The sequence below is a fragment of the Schistocerca nitens genome, chromosome 2, assembly GCF_023898315.1.
Source record: "Schistocerca nitens isolate TAMUIC-IGC-003100 chromosome 2, iqSchNite1.1, whole genome shotgun sequence".
NCBI lineage: Eukaryota > Metazoa > Arthropoda > Insecta > Orthoptera > Acrididae > Schistocerca > Schistocerca nitens.
This window is the reverse complement of record NC_064615.1, coordinates 24,339,186-24,358,621: the sequence shown is the minus strand read 5'-3', so window position 1 is coordinate 24,358,621 and position 19,436 is coordinate 24,339,186. Positions and strand designations below refer to the sequence as shown.

Here is a 19,436-nt window from a genome sequence, read left to right as displayed (position 1 = left end):
AGATTTTTGAGGCCACAGGTTTTGTATTATTCCACTTAATGTCGAAGAGTGTTCGAAAACCAATAGTTGTAACGGTTAACAATGTTCCACAAACAAGTCTAAATTGACGAAAATTTATATATTTCACCTTCAGAAAGCAACATTCATTCACGATCGGCCGTACCTCCTTACTGAGTACGCTGAGAGAGGTGACAGGAGGGATCCCTTTGCCACGACTTGATCTACATTTGGCAAAGTTTATCAAGATGCCGCAACAGCCCTTGCTATATATGAGCATCAATAAGACACTGTGAAGATGCTTGGCTTTTGACAGAAAACATAAGAGCAGAGTTACACCTACCGACTGTTTCTTGCCAGTAGATACTGATGGTAAAAATATCTCCTACTGACTCTTAACCAGCTGCCGCTCGTTGTTTATCTCAACCCAGGAAGCAGATAATAGGGGCGAATTGCCTTCTAGAGACGTGTTAAGTGTTAGAATTGAAAATCTGAGGCGCGCGGAGTGGCCGCTTGGTTTGAGGCGCCATGTTACGGATTCCGCGGCCCCTCCCACTGGAGGTTCGGGTCCCCCCTCGGGCATGGGTATATGTGTGTTGTTCTTAGCATAACTTAGTTTAAGTAGTGTAAGTCTATGGGCCGATGACCTCAGCAGTTTGGTCTCGTAGGAATTCACACACATTTGAACATTTCTTTTGAGAAGATATTACCTTGCTCCATTAGCAACATCGCCCAGGGATCAAACAATGTTAACTTTTAGTTACAAATTTTCCGTTTCCTCACCTGTACGACTTTTGTATCTTTCTCCAGGTTCGTCTCCAGAGGCACCAGCATATCCACGTAGAACGCTTTCAGCTGCAGGAAAACAAAAATTAGTTACAGTCCAGACTGCTGAGAAAGTTGGTTCGGCACAATGTCTTAATGTTATGGAACTGACAGAGACAGATTTATCCAGTTGTATACTCACTATATTCATCTGCTGCTCGTGTATCTCCTTGTAGACGTCAACTATCTGAATAAGAGCCGAACCTGAAACATGACGAAAAATGACATCAGTGCAGCCCGCGTCAGGAATCGGCACAGTAATATTTGATTTAAAAGCAGGGCAACAGCAAAGAGCGAATGATTTTCGTTCCCTATTTCACAGCAAGACTCCGACTGGATTTGTTCACCGTTAATGGTGTTTGCACGGGCAAACGAGCGGTTACGGCAAAAGCAAACTAAAAGCGGAAATCTTGATTGACTACACGCTTCGTATGTTTTTTCTAGAGCATCGATCAAACAGAAACATGCCAGTTAATGTCGACCGCTTGTATTTCAATAATTGCTGTCGTAATTGAAAAACGTAGGCGAAGAGGTATAAATGTTAACGAGACGATGCTATAGCTGGCACAATTTAAAAATTGCAAAAAAATCGTAATTTCCTTGGCTCTCTGCTTTTCCTAACACGTGTAAATGGTCCCTCATTAAATATAACAAATTATTCAAAACTTATAAGTCACACTTAAAGCGCGAAAATTTAGGAAGTAGACTCCTGGAAATTGAAATAAGAACACCGTGAATTCATTGTCCCAGGAAGGGGAAACTTTATTGACACATTCCTGGGGTCAGATACATCACATGATCACACTGACAGAACCACAGGCACATAGACACAGGCAACAGAGCATGCACAATGTCGGCACTAGTACAGTGTATATCCACCTTTCGCAGCAATGCAGGCTGCTATTCTCCCATGGAGACGATCGTAGAGATGCTGGATGTAGTCCTGTGGAACGGCTTGCCATGCCATTTCCACCTGGCGCCTCAGTTGGACCAGCGTTCGTGCTGGACGTGCAGACCGCGTGAGACGACGCTTCATCCAGTCCCAAACATGCTCAATGGGGGACAGATCCGGAGATCTTGCTGGCCAGGGTAGTTGACTTACACCTTCTAGAGCACGTTGGGTGGCACGGGATACATGCGGACGTGCATTGTCCTGTTGGAACAGCAAGTTCCCTTGCCGGTCTAGGAATGGTAGAACGATGGGTTCGATGACGGTTTGGATGTACCGTGCACTATTCAGTGTCCCCTCGACGATCACCAGTGGTGTACGGCCAGTGTAGGAGATCGCTCCCCACACCATGATGCCGGGTGTTGGCCCTGTGTGCCTCGGTCGTATGCAGTCCTGATTGTGGCGCTCACCTGCACGGCGCCAAACACGCATACGACCATCATTGGCACCAAGGCAGAAGCGACTCTCATCGCTGAAGACGACACGTCTCCATTCGTCCCTCCATTCACGCCTGTCGCGACACCACTGGAGGCGGGCTGCACGATGTTGGGGCGTGAGCGGAAGACGGCCTAACGGTGTGCGGGACCGTAGCCCAGCTTCATGGAGACGGTTGCGAATGGTCCTCGCCGATACCCCAGGAGCAACAGTGTCCCTAATTTGCTAGGAAGTGGTGGTGCGGTCCCCTACGGCACTGCGTAGGATCCTACGGTCTTGGCGTGCATCCGTGCGTCGCTGCGGTCCGGTCCCAGGTCAACGGGCACGTGCACCTTCCGCCGACCACTGGCGACAACATCGATGTACTGTGGAGACCTCACGCCCCACGTGTTGAGCAATTCGGCGGTACGTCCACCCGGCCTCCCGCATGCCCACTATACGCCCTCGCTCAAAGTCCGTCAACTGCACATACGGTTCACGTCCACGCTGTCGCGGCATGCTACCAGTGTTAAAGACTGCGATGGAGCTCCGTATGCCACGGCAAACTGGCTGACACTGACGGCGGCGGTGCACAAATGCTGCGCAGCTAGCGCCATTCGACGGCCAACACCGCGGTTCCTGGTGTGTCCGCTGTGCCGTGCGTGTGATCATTGCTTGTACACCCCTCTCGCAGTGTCCGGAGGAAGTATGGTGGGTCTGACACACCGGTGTCAATGTGTTCTTTTTTCCATTTTCAGGAGTGTAATTAGCACTGTTAACCTTTGAAAATTGAGAATTTTATGATAAGGATATAAATGAAAGGGAAGAACTTTCTCAAAAGATAGCTTCAAAATATAATTAGACTCTGTGGACGTTGGCGAGTACCAACAAAGTCACGCTTGTTACGGTTTTTGTTACTAAGATCAAGAAGTTTGTACGACAACCAAAAAATTTGCTCGAGAGTTTATTAGCATTTGTAGTGTAGTAAACCGAGTTTTAAAAAAGGGCTGAAAGGTAGAAATGAATGAGACATTGATCCGTGCTTGATTTCAGACACTTCCTTTTCGCTGGGCGGAATATCCCCCTGTTGTGAAGCTTTTTCCTTTTTCGGTCCCACAAATAGGCTTGTTTGCAATAACTCTGCTTCGGAGGCCTACACGACGTAAAGAAAAGAAAAACAGTACACCTGGAAGGACGATGTCGATTTTGAACAAACGATGGTATGTGCCACATGTGAAGATAGTAGACGTAGTGATAATGGTTTCAACGTCTTCCGCCAATAGATTGCGTAGTGACATATCTAATACATCGTCATCTTCATCTACCCTTTAACAGGGCATGCTCGCAGCTAGAGGGCTCACTTTGGAGCAGACGTGTGAAGAAAACAGGCAACCTTGCATCGGAGAGGCAATCGTACGTGATGCAGTCATATGAGCGAGTTTGAAAGGGGACAAAGAGTGTCCTTCCGAGTGGGGAGATGGTCCTTTCGGAGAACTGCCACGAAAGTTGGACGTGCTGCGTCGGTTTTGCAACGATGCTGGTATCTCTGGTCGTGTGAACATTATCTCACCCGTAAACGAAGTTCTGTACGTCTACGCTGCATAGTCACTCGTCAGGATCGTCGCATTGTAAGGGTGGCAGTGACAGGTCGTACAGCTGCCACAGCACAGATAAAAAGTCCTGTGTGCCCAGATGTGTCAACAATTAGCCGTGCTGGGACACACACCTCTGCCCACCTTCCACTCACGTCATTAGAGAGAGAGAGAGAGAGACAGCAAAAGCTCGAACTGGGGAACGACAGGGAAGAAAATCGGTGAAATCGGTTATGCCGTTCCAAAGGAATGACGCCGGTATTCGCTTCAGGCGTTTAGGAAAATCACGAAAATTCAAGTGTGGGTGGTCAGATGGAAATGCGAACCGCCCTCATCCATAATATGAGGCCAGTGTCTTATCAGTGGACCACAACCCCTCGGTCTCTTCTTCTAGATCTCCATCTACACACGTACTCCGCAAGGCAGCGTACGATGCATGGTGGAGGTACCCCGTAACACTACTAGTCATTTTGCCGGCCGTGGTGGCCGTGCGGTTCTAGGCGCTACAGTCTGGGACTGCTACGGTCGCAGGTTCGAATCCTGCCTCGGACATGGATGTGTGTGATGTCCTTAGGCTAGTTAGGTTTAAGTAGTTCTAAGTTCTATGGGACTGATGACCTGAGATGTTAAGTCCCATAGTGCTCAGAGCCATTTAAATTTACTAGTCATTTCTTCCCTGTTCCACTCGCAAACAGAGCGACTGCCTGCATTTGAGCACGAATTTATCCTATCTTATTTTCGCGGCCCTTACAGCGAATGTATGTTTGCTGCAGTAGAATCGTTCCGCAATCAGATTCAAATGCCAGTTCTCTAATTTATTTCAGTAGTGTTTCCCGAAGAATCTAGCAGCCCACCCCAGCATTGCCTCGACTTCTTGCTTTAATCCGACCTGGTACAGACCCCGAACACAGGAGCAGTACTCAAGAATAGATCGCACGAGCGTCCTGTAAGCAGGACACTTTACAGATGAACCAAAATTTCCTCAGTTATCAGAAGTTGACCATTCGCCTTCCCTACCAGAATCCTCACATGCTGGTTCCATTTCATCTCTTTGCAACGTTTCTTCTTTTAGCGTTCAACCCTGAGGTTGGTTTGCAGTAGAGCACCATTCCTCTCTTCTGTCTGCCTTCCTCTTCATTTCCACGTATCTGTTACATCCAACGTCATTCATGAGCTGTTGCATGTATGATACCCTTGGTCGCCCCCACCGATTCCTTCCCTCAATAGTTCCTTCTGCTATTGTTACAATGATGTTGTTGTGATGTAGGATGTGCCCTACAAGTTTGTCTCTTCTTGTTCGGATGTTCTCCACAGAACTGGTTTCCTGTACTCTTCTAAGCACCTCTTCATTTGTTACTTTGTGTCTGCAGCTGATTTTCATCATCCTTCTGTAGCACCACATCCCCCTGGCCTTTAGCCGTGTTCTCTCTTCTCTTCCAATTGTCCACATCCGTATAGGGCCGCACTCCAAACGAAAACTTTCATGATAAGTTTCCTTATTTTTAGACTGATATTGTTGCTGGTGAGTAAGTTACTTCTCCGATTAAATGCAATTTTGTATTCTGCTCGCAGTTTCTTTCTGGCTTCTACCATCCCTTGTGATTTTGCTTCCCAGGTAAGTAAATTGCTCTATCACTTCCAGCTCCTCTCTTCCAATTCTCATACTCAGAGGTTCATATTCTGCTCCTGTACTGCATACTTTCACTTTAGTCTTTTTCTTGTTTATTCTCATTCCATACTGACTGCATATAATTTTTTCCACTGCCTCTAGATTTTCTTTTGTCTCCGTGACTATAGTAATATCATCTGCATAACTTAGCATGTCTATCTTCTTCCCATTAATTTTGATCCCCACCTCAGTAGTTTCTAGAACTTGTTCTATAGCTTCCTGGATGTAAGGATTGAATATTAGAGGAGAGAGAGCACATCCTTGTCCTAATCCTTTTCTAATATTTGCTTCTTGTTCCTGGCGACAGTTCCTAATCACTGCCACCTCATTCTTATAGATTTTGAGTATCACACGGATGTCTTTGTACTTTATTCCACTTTTCCTCAGCACTCTGAACATCTCTTGCCAGATAACGTTATCAAATACCTTTTCCATGTCTACAACGGCAATATTAGTTGGTTTATTTTTCTGTAATTGCTTTTCGATAACGAGTCTCAGTGCCAGAATCGCCTCTCTTGTTCCCAGTCCCCTTTTCAAATCAAACTGATCTTTACTCAGCATATCGTCCACCTTCTCTTCAATTGTATTCAGAGCTATTTTTATGAGAATCTATGATACAAGTGATATTAGGCTTCGAGTTCGGTACTTTTCACATTTTGTAGCTGCTGCCTTCTTTGGTATAGGAACGATGATAGATTTCTGGAAATCTGTCGTGTTATTGACGGACCTAATAAGTTTAAGCAGCACCATTTTCATGCTGTCACCAGCATTCTTTATTAGTTCTGCAGGGATGTCATCAATACCCGTTGCTTTGTTGTCCAGTAGTTCTTTTAGAGCTCTGCCAAATTCTTCTTGCAGAATGTCATCTCCCTTGTCATCTTCGTCTACTTGCTCTTTTCTTCCTATTACTTCCTCTGAATGAGGTGTTCCGGAATACAACTCCTCTATGCAGCGTTAGATCCAGATACTTAAAAGACGTGACGATGTCAATATGGAGGCTACTAATGTTGTATCCGAACATTACTGGATTGTTTTTCCCACTCATCTGCGTAAATTTAAATTTTTCTACATTTAGAGCGAGTTGCCATTCATCAGGCCAACCAAACATTTTGTGCAAGTCATCTCGTACCCTACTCAATTTCGACTACTTCCCGTACACTACACAATCATCAGGAAACAATCGCAGACTGGTTCCCACCCTGTCCGCCAAATACGGTATACCAGGTGCAATAACTTCCCCTTACACCTGATATACGATATGCATTTCTTGATGTACGTCACACACAACTGCCTCTTGAGCATATATAAATGCATATGGTCATAAATGCATATGGTCACCAGCCCCCCCCCCCCCCTCATGAACCATCGACCTTGCCGTTGGTAGGGAGGCTTGCGTGCCTCAGCGATACAGATAGCCGTACCGTACAACCACAACGGAGGGGTATCTGTTAAGAGACCAGACAAACGCGTGGTTCCTGAAGAGGGGCAGCAGCCTTTTCAGTAGTTGCAGGGGCAACAGTCTGGATCATTGACTGATCTGGCCTTTTAACACTAACCAAAATGGCCTTGCTGTTCTGGTACTGCGAACAGCTGAAAACATGGGGAAACTACAGCCGTAATTTTTCCCGAGGGCATGCAGCTTTACTATATGATTAAATGATGATGGCGTCCTCTTGGGTAAAATATTCCGGAGGTAAAATAGTCCCCCGTTCGGATCTCCGGGCGGGGACTACTCAAGAGGATGTCGTTAACAGGAGAAAGAAAACTGGCGTTCTACGGATCGGAGCGTGGAATGTCAGATCCCTTAATCGGGCAGGTAGGTTAGAAAATTTAAAAAGGGAAATGGATAGGTTAAAGTTAGATATAGTGGGAATTAGTGAAGTTCGGTGGCAGGAGGAACAAGACTTCTGGTCAGGCGACTACAGGGTTATAAACACAAAATCAAATAGGGGTAATGCAGGAGTAGGTTTAATATTGAATAGGAAAATGGGAATGCGGGTAAGCTACTACAAACAGCACAGCGAACGCATTGTTGTGGCCAAGATAGATACGAAGCCCACACCTACTACAGTAGTACAAGTTTATATGCCAACTATCTCTGCAGACGACGAAGAAATTGAAGAAATGTATGATGAAATAAAAGAAATTATTGAGATAGTGAAGGGAGACGAAAATATAATAGTCATGGGTGACTAAAATTCGAATCTAGGAAAAGGGAGAGAAGGAAACGTAGTAGGTGAATATGGATTGGGGCTAAGAAATGAAAGAGGAAGCCGCCCGGTAGAATTTTACACAGAGCACAACATAATCATAGCTAACACTTGGTTTAAGAATCATGAAAGAAGGTTGTATACATGGAAGAACCCTGGAGATACTAAAAGGTATCAGATAGATTATATAATGGTAAGAAAGAGATTTAGGAACCAGGTTTTAAATTGTAAGACATTTCCAGGGGCAGATGTGGACTCTGACCACAATCTATTGGTTATGACCTGTAGATTAAAACTGAAGAAACTGCAATAAGGTGGAAATTTAAGGAGATGGGACCTGGATAAACTGAAAGAACCAGAGGTTGTTCAGAGTTTCAGGGAGAGCATAAGGGAACAATTGACAGGAATGGGGGAAAGAAATACAGTAGAAGAAGAATGGGTAGCTTTGAGGAATGAAGTAGTGAAGCCAGCAGACGATCAAGTAGGTACAAAGACGAGGGCTAGTAGAAATCCTTGGGTGACAGAAGAAATATTGAATTTAATTGATGAAAAGAGAAAATATAAAAATTCAGTAAATGAAGCAGGCAAAAAGGAATACAAACGACTCAAAAATGAGATCGACAGGAAGTGCAAAATGGCTAAGCAGGGATGGCTAGAGGACAAATGTAAGGATGTAGAGGCTTGTCTCACTAGGGGTAAGATAGATACTGCCTACAGGAAAATTAAAGAGACCTTTGGAGATAAGAGAACCACTTGTATGAACATCAAGAGCTCAGATGGAAACCCAGTTCTAAGCAAAGAAGGGAAAGCAGAAAGGTGGAAGGAGTATATAGAGGGTCTATACAAGGGCGATGTACTTGAGGACAATATTATGGAAATGGAACAGGATGTAGATGAAGATGAAATGGGAGATATGATACTGCGTGAAGAGTTTGACAGAGCACTGAAAGATCTGAGTCGGAACAAGGCCCCAGGAGTAGACAACATTCCATTGGAACTACTGACGGCCTTGGGAGGGCCAGTCCTGTCAAAATTCTACCATCTGGTAAGCAAGATGTAAGAAACAGGCGTAATACCCTCAGACTTTAAGAAGAATATAATAATTCCAATCCCAAAGAAAGCAGGTGTTGACAGATGTGAAAATTACCGAACTATCAGTTTAATAAGTCACAGCTGCAAAATACTAACACGAATTCTTTACAGACGAATGGAAAAACTAGTAGAAGCCGATCTCGGGGAAGATCAGTTTGGATTCCGTAGAAACACTGGAACACGTGAGGCAATACTGACCTTACGACTTATCTTAGAAGGAAGATTAAGGAAAGGCAAACCTACGTTTCTAGCATTTGTAGACTTAGAGAAAGCTTTTGACAATGTTGACTGGAATACTCTCTTTCAAATTCTAAAGGTGGCAGGGGTAAAATACAGGGAGCGAAAGGCTATTTACAATTTGTACAGAAACCTGATGGCAGTTATAAGAGTCGAGGGGCATGAAAGGGAAGCAGTGGTTGGGAAGGGAGTGAGACAGGGTTGTAGCCTCTCCCCGATGTTATTCAATCTGTATATTGAGCAAGCAGTAAAGGAAACAAAAGAAAAATTTGGAGTAGGTATTAAAATTCAGGGAGAAGAAATTAAAACCTTGAGGTTTGCCGATGACATTGTAATTCTGTCAGAGACAGCAAAGGACTTGGAAGAGCAGTTGAACGGAATGGATGGTGTCTTGAAGGGAGGATATAAGATGAACATCAACAAAAGCAAAACGAGGATAATGGAATGAAGTCGAATTAAGTCGGGTGATGCTGAGGGAATTAGATTAGGAAATGAGACACTTAAAGTAGCAAAGGAGTTTTCCTATTTGGGGAGCAAAATAACTGATGATGGTCGAAGTAGAGAGGATATAAAATGTAGACTGGCAATGGCGAGGAAAGCGTTTCTGAAGAAGAGAAATTTGTTAACATCGAGTATAGATTTAAGTGTCAGGAAGTCATTTTTTAAAGTATTTGTATGGAGTGTAGCCATGTATGGAAGTGAAACATGGACGATAAATAGTTTGGACAAGAAGAGAATAGAGGCTTTCGAAATGTGGTGCTACAGAAGAATGCTGAAGATTAGATGGGTAGATCACATAACTAATGAGGAAGTATTGAACAGAATTGCGGAGAAGAAGAGTTTGTGGCAGAACTTGACAAGAAGAAGGGATCGGTTGGTAGGACATGTTCTGAGGCGTCAAGGGATCACAAATTTAGCATTGGGGGGCAGCGTGGAGGGTGAAAATCGTAGAGGGAGACCAAGAGATGAATACACCAAGCATATTCAGAAGGATGTAGGTTGCAGTAAGTACTGGGAGATGAAGAGGCATCAAACCAGTCTTAGGACAACAACAACAACATGGTCACTAGACGATGGGCTCGTCCTGAAACGTGAATGTGGAAATAAAAAGATCTCTAAAAACGGCTACGATATTTTTTCAGCAACCAACAAGCATTTTAGAGTCATTTTTGTTACACGTGATACGTCTGTGCCTTGTGCTCGCTGCCCTGTAATTTAGATTACCCAAATGGAACAGTCCTATACAGATGACAGTCCTCTGCTCTGTCCAAGTTTAGTTGAACTGGTTGTAGGGCTTCATGTGCAACCGAGCGAGGTGGCGCAGTGGTTAGACACTGGACTCGCATCCGGGAGGACGGCGGTTCAATCCCGCGTCCGGCCATCCTGATTTAGGTTTTCCGTGATTTCCCTAAATCGCTCCAGGCAAATGCCGGGATGGTTCCTTTCAAAGGGCACGGCCGACTTCCTTCCCCGTACTTCCCTAATCCGATGAGACCGATGACCTCGCTGTCTGGTCTCCTTCCCCGAAACAACCAACCTTCATGTGCAATTTTTATGTACACTACTGTGCAAAAATTAAGGAGGGAGACAAAGTAACTTAATCATTTATTTACTCGATGGAAATTAATGAAAGTGTGGGAGCATGTTGCATGAAACCTCCCAGTCGTGCACAGAACATTGGACGTCACATGGTGTGAGGTCAGTGGGTCTACAGCGCCAAATGGGGCTGGGCCCGCAACTGGAAGCTGTTGAAGGAACAGGGAAAGTCAGTGCATGGAAATCTGCTGGCAGTTGCGGAGTCCACGCTGGTATTCTTGATTACAATGTGGCCCGGAGACATCACACGGGGAAAACTCATCGGGAGACTGAGAGAAGGATGAAATGTAGGGAGTCTAGCAGTTCTTTGTTGTTCATAGCATTGTTTCACGTGCAGGGGCAGCGTTCTGAACGCTGGCACTGGTGCCCGAAGGAGAGGATGTGGTCGCCCATGGTCAACTACAGCAGCAGAAGATCAGTACATTGTGCAATACGCAAAACGGAACGAAGGTCAATCAGTGAGGACAACTGGCATCACATTTCACAGGACTGGAAAGCACGCAGTCTCTACAATGGCACGGTGATTGCATGAAGGTGGCCGGCCGCTGTGGCCGAGAGGTTTTAGGCCCTTCAGTTTGGAACCGCAGGTTCGAATCCTGCGTCGGGCATGCTTGTGTGTGTCGTCCTAAGGTTAGTTAGGTTTAAGTAGTTCTAAGTTCTAGGGGACTGATGACCTCAGATGTTAAGTCCCATAGTGCTAAGAGCCATTTGAGCATGAAAGTGATCTCTTTGACGGATGACCAGCACGTTGGCTCCTGTTGAGTACCGCACATCGGCGGAACCGCTTGTGATAGTGCCAAGAGCACAGGGGCTGGAGCAATGAGGACTGGGTTCGCGTGTTGTTCTTGGATGAGAGCAGATACCGTCTGAGTAGTGATTCTAGGCGTACCATCATGTGACGACAGATGGGAATACATGATGCCCCTGGGGCACTGTCGAACATGGTCGTTTTGCTGGTTCAGGTGCTATGTTTTTGGGAAACGCAATGTTACACAGGGGTAAAAAAAGTAAAGCAGTCGTCAATCGAAGACCCCAGTGCTTTTCTAGGCATTGTCGTGTGCCATCCTCCGACCTTTCCACTGAGTTACCCACCGAGTTACAGAGGGACGTACAATTCGACGTGGACTCCGAACTTCAGTGCAACACGGTATTTTTCGTATCAACAAACTCTTCCAGAGATGAGAGAAGTAATAGGCGACACTTGATAATGCTAAGATTGATCGAGATTCGAATACGGTCTACCGGTCTACCGGTACTCACCGGTAGCCGTTCTTATGACACTGTACTCCTTCCCTAGCAGCGTCTTTTCAGGGGTGCATTTGCCTCTGACTTTATTGCTATGGCTGACAATGCTTAGGTAGGAACCTTGGAACGAGGTGTTATTCGGCAAATGGACTGGCCAGCCCGCTCTCCTTACTTAAATCCCATCGAGCAGGTGTGGGATGTGGTGCAGGGACCATCGGCCAGTTGATAACAGCGCTGGCGGGCGGAATGGAACACCCTGTCACAAGAACTCCTTGCCAGTTTTGTGGTCATCAAGGAAGCACTTTGTAGAGAATGCTATGCTACACTGTCTCCCCGTTTGTAATGTCTATGGAACCATTATGAATTGCGATGACTTCAGCGTAAGTATTTCCTTTGAAGAGACGTGTCATTTGTTTTCCTCTCATTGCTTACTTCTTTCATTTACGTTCTGTAGTGTAATGTAGCAGTTATTTATATGTATGGTCCAAATTTAATTCAAGTATGTTACTTGACAGAAGCACATAGTGCGAAAATTCCTTTTGTCCTTATGCCTTGCAGACCACTGTACGAGTAATTTTATCCACTGGCGTTTCCTATTGAAGGTAATTGCAGATCCCATTTATTTTAATTGTTTTTTCTGTTAACGTTATTTCGTTGTCTGAGTTATACCCACTGAGTATATTTTATTCTTATTTTATTACTGTTTCTTAATACCAAGCACATTTGTCGTGTATAACGTATTCTGGACATAGTTGTGTTTTGTAATGAAGTTCGTTGTGTTAACTAAGAAAATGTATTTAAAAAGTCGTAATTCCCATCCATTTCCACTCAACAGATTTTTCTTTATTGGTAACAGCACTTTACTCGTGGCAGACTGAAACGGTACGATGGATCGCTACCTGAACAGAGATTTCGGTTTCTCCCAAACCCGGATAACATAAGGCAAAACGCTGAAAATACACGACTATCATCAGCTGATGGAATGGTAATCCAGCTTCTGTGAAGTAATGACAAATGCTAGCTTGTTCTTAGTATGTACTTCAATTTTCAAAGTGTTGGAAAGAACACTTGTTGCAGATATTGAATTCGAATTATCTGTTGCGTAACAGCGTCGTCTTGAAGCAACGCCCCAACAATTTTCGTACTCGACATGTGACGGTCAAGGGCGGAAACCTTGTCAAAACAGTGCTTCAGGCCGACGCTATCACTCTGCTTATAATCCAAGTTCTGAAATTTTCTATGACAACTTGCATTCCTGATCGCGAAGTCTGGTAACTGATTGTTTTGAAATGTTTAATTTATTCCTGATGCTAACTACATGTTTCCATGGTTCCTTTTGAATGAATTTCCTTTCAGGGACGTGAGTCAATTTACGATTCCAATTTATTGAAGTAACCACTCAGCATGTTATAAATGAGTAAAGACGTACCATTTTATTCTACAGACCAGTTCATGATCGATATTTGGAAACCAAACCGCAAACTCTACAATATTGGTTGTCTATGCTAATCACTAGACCTTCTAGCGCCTCCGTCCACCCTTGAAACCCCCTCTGTACGCTTGGCAAGGAAACGTCTTCATCAGTGCAAACTTGCAGCGTTTAGTGTAATTTTTCCTCACAAAATTTTTCAAAAAAGTCTTGTGTTGTGCAACAGCTAAATATTTTCAACATAGCTTTTCTGAAAAGACAAATGGCAAGCTCTTGAAAAAATAAGACAAACAATATGGCATAATTTTACCCTCTCAGAGACGTAGACAAAAATACGAGGGGCTTTCAGAAAGTAAGCTCCGATCGGTCGCGAAATGGAAACGACTATGAAAATCCGATAAAGCTTTGCACAGATGTGTTGGGTAGTGTCTCTAGTATAACCCCAGTTAGCATCACGTCGCTCTTCTCATTTCTGAGCTCGCAGTGAGTGCGTAAAGATGTCTAGAAAATAGTGTCTGCCGCCAAGTACGAGGGCCTGGTGAGAAATTTCGCCTGAAGCTATGCAGCTAACATTACATAACTGTCGTGCTGTTTCGTCTTCAAGACAATTCTCAGCCGCATTCTGCAGGGGCAATGAAGATGCTCCTGCATCGTTTGCAAATGGAAATGTTAGATTACCCCCAATACAGTCCGCAATTGTCTCCCCCTGAGTTTCATCTCTGGTCACATGAACCGCTGTCTTTGACGACAACATTTTGACACAGACAACGAGGTGTAGGCCAGCGTGGAGAATTGGCGGAAAGCACTGGCGGCTGCCTTCTATGATGAGGCTATTGAAAAGTTGGTACAACGCTATGAGAAAAGTCTAAGTCAGAACGGCGACTACGTAGAGAAGTAGCTGAAAGGTGTAGCTAATTGTTACAAGTAAAACATTTCTGATGTTCACTGTGGTTTCAATTTGGCAATCAATCGGAGCTTACTTTCTGAACAGGCCTCGTATCATAGAAAAATAATAAATTGTTCCTGAAAATTGTCCTTGAAAGCCGAAAATTTGTAAGGTAGGATCAATAGTGGGTGGGTACTTCAATAGGTTAGTTACATGTCTCACAGTAACACAGTTCTGTTGCGGTACGGAGAGCAGGTGCATCATAGCGTGCGATTGAAATGGTGCGGCAACTTGAAACACATTTGTCCTCTACCCATTCCTGCTTAGCTGTTTTTAACTTCCTGTCGGTCTCGTTTTTTAGACTTTTGTATGACCTTCCACCTTCTCAACTTATTGCATTTTTATATTTTCTCCTTTCAACGATTAAATTCAATCTGTCTTGTGTTACTCAAGGATTTCTACTAGCTCTCATCTTTTTACCTTTTTGAACCTCTGCTGCCTTCACATTTCATCTCTCACAGCTTCACATTCTTCTTCTATTGTACTCCTTTCCCCTGTTCTTGTCAATCGTTCCCTAATGCTCCCTGTGACACTCTCTACAACCTCTTGTTTCAGTTTATCCAGGTCCTGTCTCCTTAAATTGCTGCCTTTTTGCCGTTTCTTCAGTTTTGATCAGAAGTTCGCAACCCACACATTGTGGTCAGAGTCCACATCTGCCCCTGGAAAAGTCTTATACTTTAAAACCTCGTTCCGAAATCTCTGTCTTACCATTATGTAATCAATATGAAACCTTCCAGTGCCTCCAGTTCTCTTTCACGTATACAATCTACTTTCATGATAATATCCTAGCCCGTATCGTCCGCTGGCCACCTTTAAAAGGATATCAAACAGTTTGATCTAAAGTATGTCAGCAGCTCGTTGTCGTGCGGTAGCGTTCTCGCTTCCCGCGCCTGGGTTCCCGGGTTCAACTCCCGGCGGGGTTAAGGATTTTCTCTGCCTCGTGATGACTGGGTGTTGTGTGATGTCCTTAGGTTAGTGAGGTTTTAAGTAGTTCTAAGTTCTAGGGGACTGATGACCATAGCTGTTAAGTCCCATAGTGCTCAGAGCCATTTGAACCATTTTTTGATCTAAAGTATCCTGTCAACGCCGTCGGTACCGATAACATTCATGAGATACTTTGTATTAGTATACGAGGGGTTTTCAGTAAGTGATGCAGCACACTTTTTTCTGAAAGCAGTTTCGTTTTGTTATGGATTCCAATACACCATATTATTCTCCACCCCTTTGGCTGCAAAAACACTTTTTTTCAACATTATATCCGTTCAACAATACATCATATTATTCTCCACTGCTTTGACTGCAAAACGCTATTCTACAACATAATCTCCGTTTTATTTCCGGTTCGAAGTGATGAATCCATGTTTCACCGCGTAAGCAATTCTACACAGATGTTTCTTATGGTCAACTGTTAAGCGGTGAGGAACCCAGCGGACACATACCTTTAAATTCAACTGGTGGATGAGCATGTCAGCACTTCCAGCAGAGACGTCCAGATGAGAACGAGGTGTTTCATTGTACTCAGTCGACCAACTCGAATGACACTGTCCGCAATTGCCAGCATTTCGTGAGTCATACCCTTGTGGAGTCGGCCGGCACGTAGGAGATCAGACAGGGTTGCGATGACGACAGACTCCTCGCACAACGACTTACCGTGCTTTTGTTCACTGCCAGATCTCCGTAGGCATTCTGCAAGAGCCTACGAATATCTGCGGTGCTCTGATTATCCACCAAAAGAAACGCAATGGTTGTAACTCATCTTCGTTACAGACGCCATTTTGAAGGCCACGTATAGCACCGCCGTCTATTGGAGCTTCCATGAAACCGTAGGAGCTGAAGCGGTAACGTTCTACGATATCCGACAATCAATTCCGCATTTTTTCAATCGAAACTGTTTACTTATTGAAAGGCCTACATATCTGATGTCCTTTTTCAAGACGTCCAGTGCCAAATTGTGATAGGAAATTAATAAAACGTAAGTATATTAATAAGGTTTTTGCTACGTTAACTCCTCATTGAAACCCATCGGATCAACTAGACTAGATGACCTCCACAGCTTAAGCATGAGGAAAGAGAGGGTTTCGTCAAAGGCCAGAATTTTTCGCTTCTAGGAATTACAGTCCACCCTTCGCATTGCGTCAGCATTCAAAGCACCAAAGCGATGACTGCAATATGATGCCTCACTCGATGACTCACCGATGTCAGCGGAGGCTCCCCAGGTGCCCTGTTGCGCCTGCTTGGCCAGCTTGCTGATGGCGTCCACGTACAGTCGGGACGCCGCCGCAGCTCCTGAAACATGAAGGCATTCGGTCAAAATTCTCTTGGTAAGTACAGACGGAACGGAACATAAAGGCCCGCAATTGCACTCACACGCTAAAACGTACACATGTTACAGAATGTACCTACACGATAACACTGTTCGGAGAATAAGGAGGGGGAGGGGGGACGGGGAGGGGAGGAGGTTGAAGGGGGTACAACAAGGATCATACCATTCAGGGCTGTGACGTATGAAACGTTTAACTTAGAAATCGGATGCCTAGTAATAAGTAAATAAGTAAGTAGTTCCAAGTTTTACAAAGTGCATGTTTCACCAGCAATTCAAATTTTTATTACATTCGAGATGTTTGTCCAGATCACATAAGATGAAGAACAAATTATGTAGCTGAGAACAAAAGTAGATTTGAAATGTAATATTAAATGTTAGATGGCACATAAAAGCTACACATGAATTCTTTTCGCGTATACAGAAGCTTTAACGAAACTATAAAACTGTCACGGACAATTCTGACATGGAAAACAACATTTACACTATTTCAAAAGATTTCCGTAGAAGACTGAGCATTTCGTTTGCTGTTAAGGAAAATCTATGGCCATTCCTTCTTGAAACATCTTTTTATTTAGCTCTCTGTGAGAACGTAATAAATCTTGAAAGAATGTCTTCATAAATTAGGCGAGACGTAGTTGCATTACGTTGAAGTCACAGATTTTGCGCCTTTTTGACCACTGTAGACAGACGATTATTCATCTGGACGACAACAGTATTTATATCTTCACATATGGTACTTAGCTAAATCTGGAGGCCATTATCGCACAAACGATATTTAGAGACGGCCACAACAGACGATATGTGTCTGACATACAAGGAGAACAATAGCGCGCACAGGACCGAGCCTATGGCACTACTGAGAGGACATTATATTCCTACACTGCCGTTTCTCGGCCAGCTGTCAAATCACTACAGCGTACTACCTGAAAAATCTAGGTGTCGTGAATTTATGAGCAGTATGTCAAAAGTCGAAGACCAAAGGAAAGCAGAAGTTGACAATGGAGTGATACAGGGTTGTAACCTAGGTCCCTCCCTCCCGCCATTCACCATTTTATTTGACCAGTATAGTGAGCAAAACATGTGCGTATGACATATTGTGCCGGTCGGGAATCGAATCTGGGGACCCGTCGTCTAGAATCAGCAACTCTCTCCACAAGACCACGAGCTGCTGACACAGTGAGCACCCACTAAGGGAGACCAAGAGCAAACTGGAATTAAAGTTGAAGGAGATGAATTGAAGCACACATCAAAGGGCAGGTGGACGAAATTCATTTATTTATTTCAAATTTAAAGACCTTTCACCTGATAAATTAAAACGGGCCATACATATTACGGTTTTCGTTTGTCATCTTTTTTTGTTGTGTCCTTCTGCGCTATTCGACACGGAATAAATACTTTTTTAAACAACAAATAATTTAAGGCTGAAATACATACATACACTCCTGGAAATGGAAAAAAGAACACATTGACACCGGTGTGTCAGACCCACCATAATTGCTCCGGACACTGCGAGAGGGCTGTACAAGCAATGATCACACGCACGGCACAGCGGACACACCAGGAACCGCGGTGTTGGCCGTCGAATGGCGCTAGCTACGCAGCATTTGTGCGCCGCCGCCGTCAGTGTCAGCCAGTTTGCCGTGGCATACGGAGCTCCATCGCAGTCTTTAACACTGGTAGCATGCCGCGACAGCGTGGACGTGAACCGTATGTGCAGTTGACGGACTTTGAGCGAGGGCGTATAGTGGGCATGCGGGAGGCCGGGTGGACGTACCGCCGAATTGCTCAACACGTGGGGCGTGAGGTCTCCACAGTACATCGATGTTGTCGCCAGTGGTCGGCGGAAGGTGCACGTGCCCGTCGACCTGGGACCGGACTGCAGCGACGCACGGATGCACGCCAAGACCGTAGGATCCTACGCAGTGCCGTAGGGGACCGCACCGTCACTTCCCAGCAAATTAGGGACACTGTTGCTCCTGGGGTATCGGCGAGGACCATTCGCAACCGTCTCCATGAAGCTGGGCTACGGTCCCGCACACCGTTAGGCCGTCTTCCGCTCACGCCCCAACATCGTGCAGCCCGCCTCCAGTGGTGTCGCGACAGGCGTGAATGGAGGGACGAATGGAGACGTGTCGTCTTCAGCGATGAGAGTCGCTTCTGCCTTGGTGCCAATGATGGTCGTATGCGTGTTTGGCGCCGTGCAGGTGAGCGCCACAATCAGGACTGCATACGACCGAGGCACACAGGGCCAACACCCGGCAGCATGGTGTGGGGAGCGATCTCCTACACTGGCCGTACACCACTGGTGATCGTCGAGGGGCACTGAATAGTGCACGGTACATCCAAACCGTCATCGAACCCATCGTTCTACCATTCCTAGACCGGCAAGGGAACTTGCTGTTCCAACATGACAATGCACGTCCGCATGTATCCCGTGCCACCCAACGTGCTCTAGAAGGTGTAAGTCAACTACCCTGGCCAGCAAGATCTCCGGATGTGTCCCCCATTGAGCATGTTTGGGACTGGATGAAGCGTCGTCTCACGCGGTCTGCACGTCCAGCACGAACGCTGGTCCAACTGAGGCGCCAGGTGGAAATGGCATGGCAAGCCGTTCCACAGGACTACATCCAGCATCTCTACGATCGTCTCCATGGGAGAATAGCAGCCTGCATTGCTGCGAAAGGTGGATATACACTGTACTAGTGCCGACATTGTGCATGCTCTGTTGCCTGTGTCTATGTGCCTGTGGTTCTGTCAGTGTGATCATGTGATGTATCTGACCCCAGGAATGTGTCAATAAAGTTTCCGCTTCCTGGGACAATGAATTCACGGTGTTCTTATTTCAATTTCCAGGAGTGTATTATCTGACTTCTATGTAGAACTTGTCTGTGCATTTTGGCACGTTGTGTCTG

The 19,436-nt window shown here is 45.1% G+C and overlaps 1 protein-coding gene across 1 annotated transcript in view; it reads right to left on the bottom strand.

The window, feature by feature from the left end:
* Positions 1-19,436, bottom strand: part of LOC126234227 (brain-specific angiogenesis inhibitor 1-associated protein 2-like) — a 597,394-nt gene that overhangs the window by 82,720 nt on the left and 495,238 nt on the right. Inside the window, exons 3-5 of the mRNA XM_049942916.1 lie at positions 16,395-16,487; positions 965-1,026; positions 781-852 (exon numbers count right to left, since the gene is read on the bottom strand). Coding sequence (XP_049798873.1) covers positions 781-852; positions 965-1,026; positions 16,395-16,487 — 227 coding nt within the window. The remainder of the gene's footprint in view (positions 1-780; positions 853-964; positions 1,027-16,394; positions 16,488-19,436) is intronic.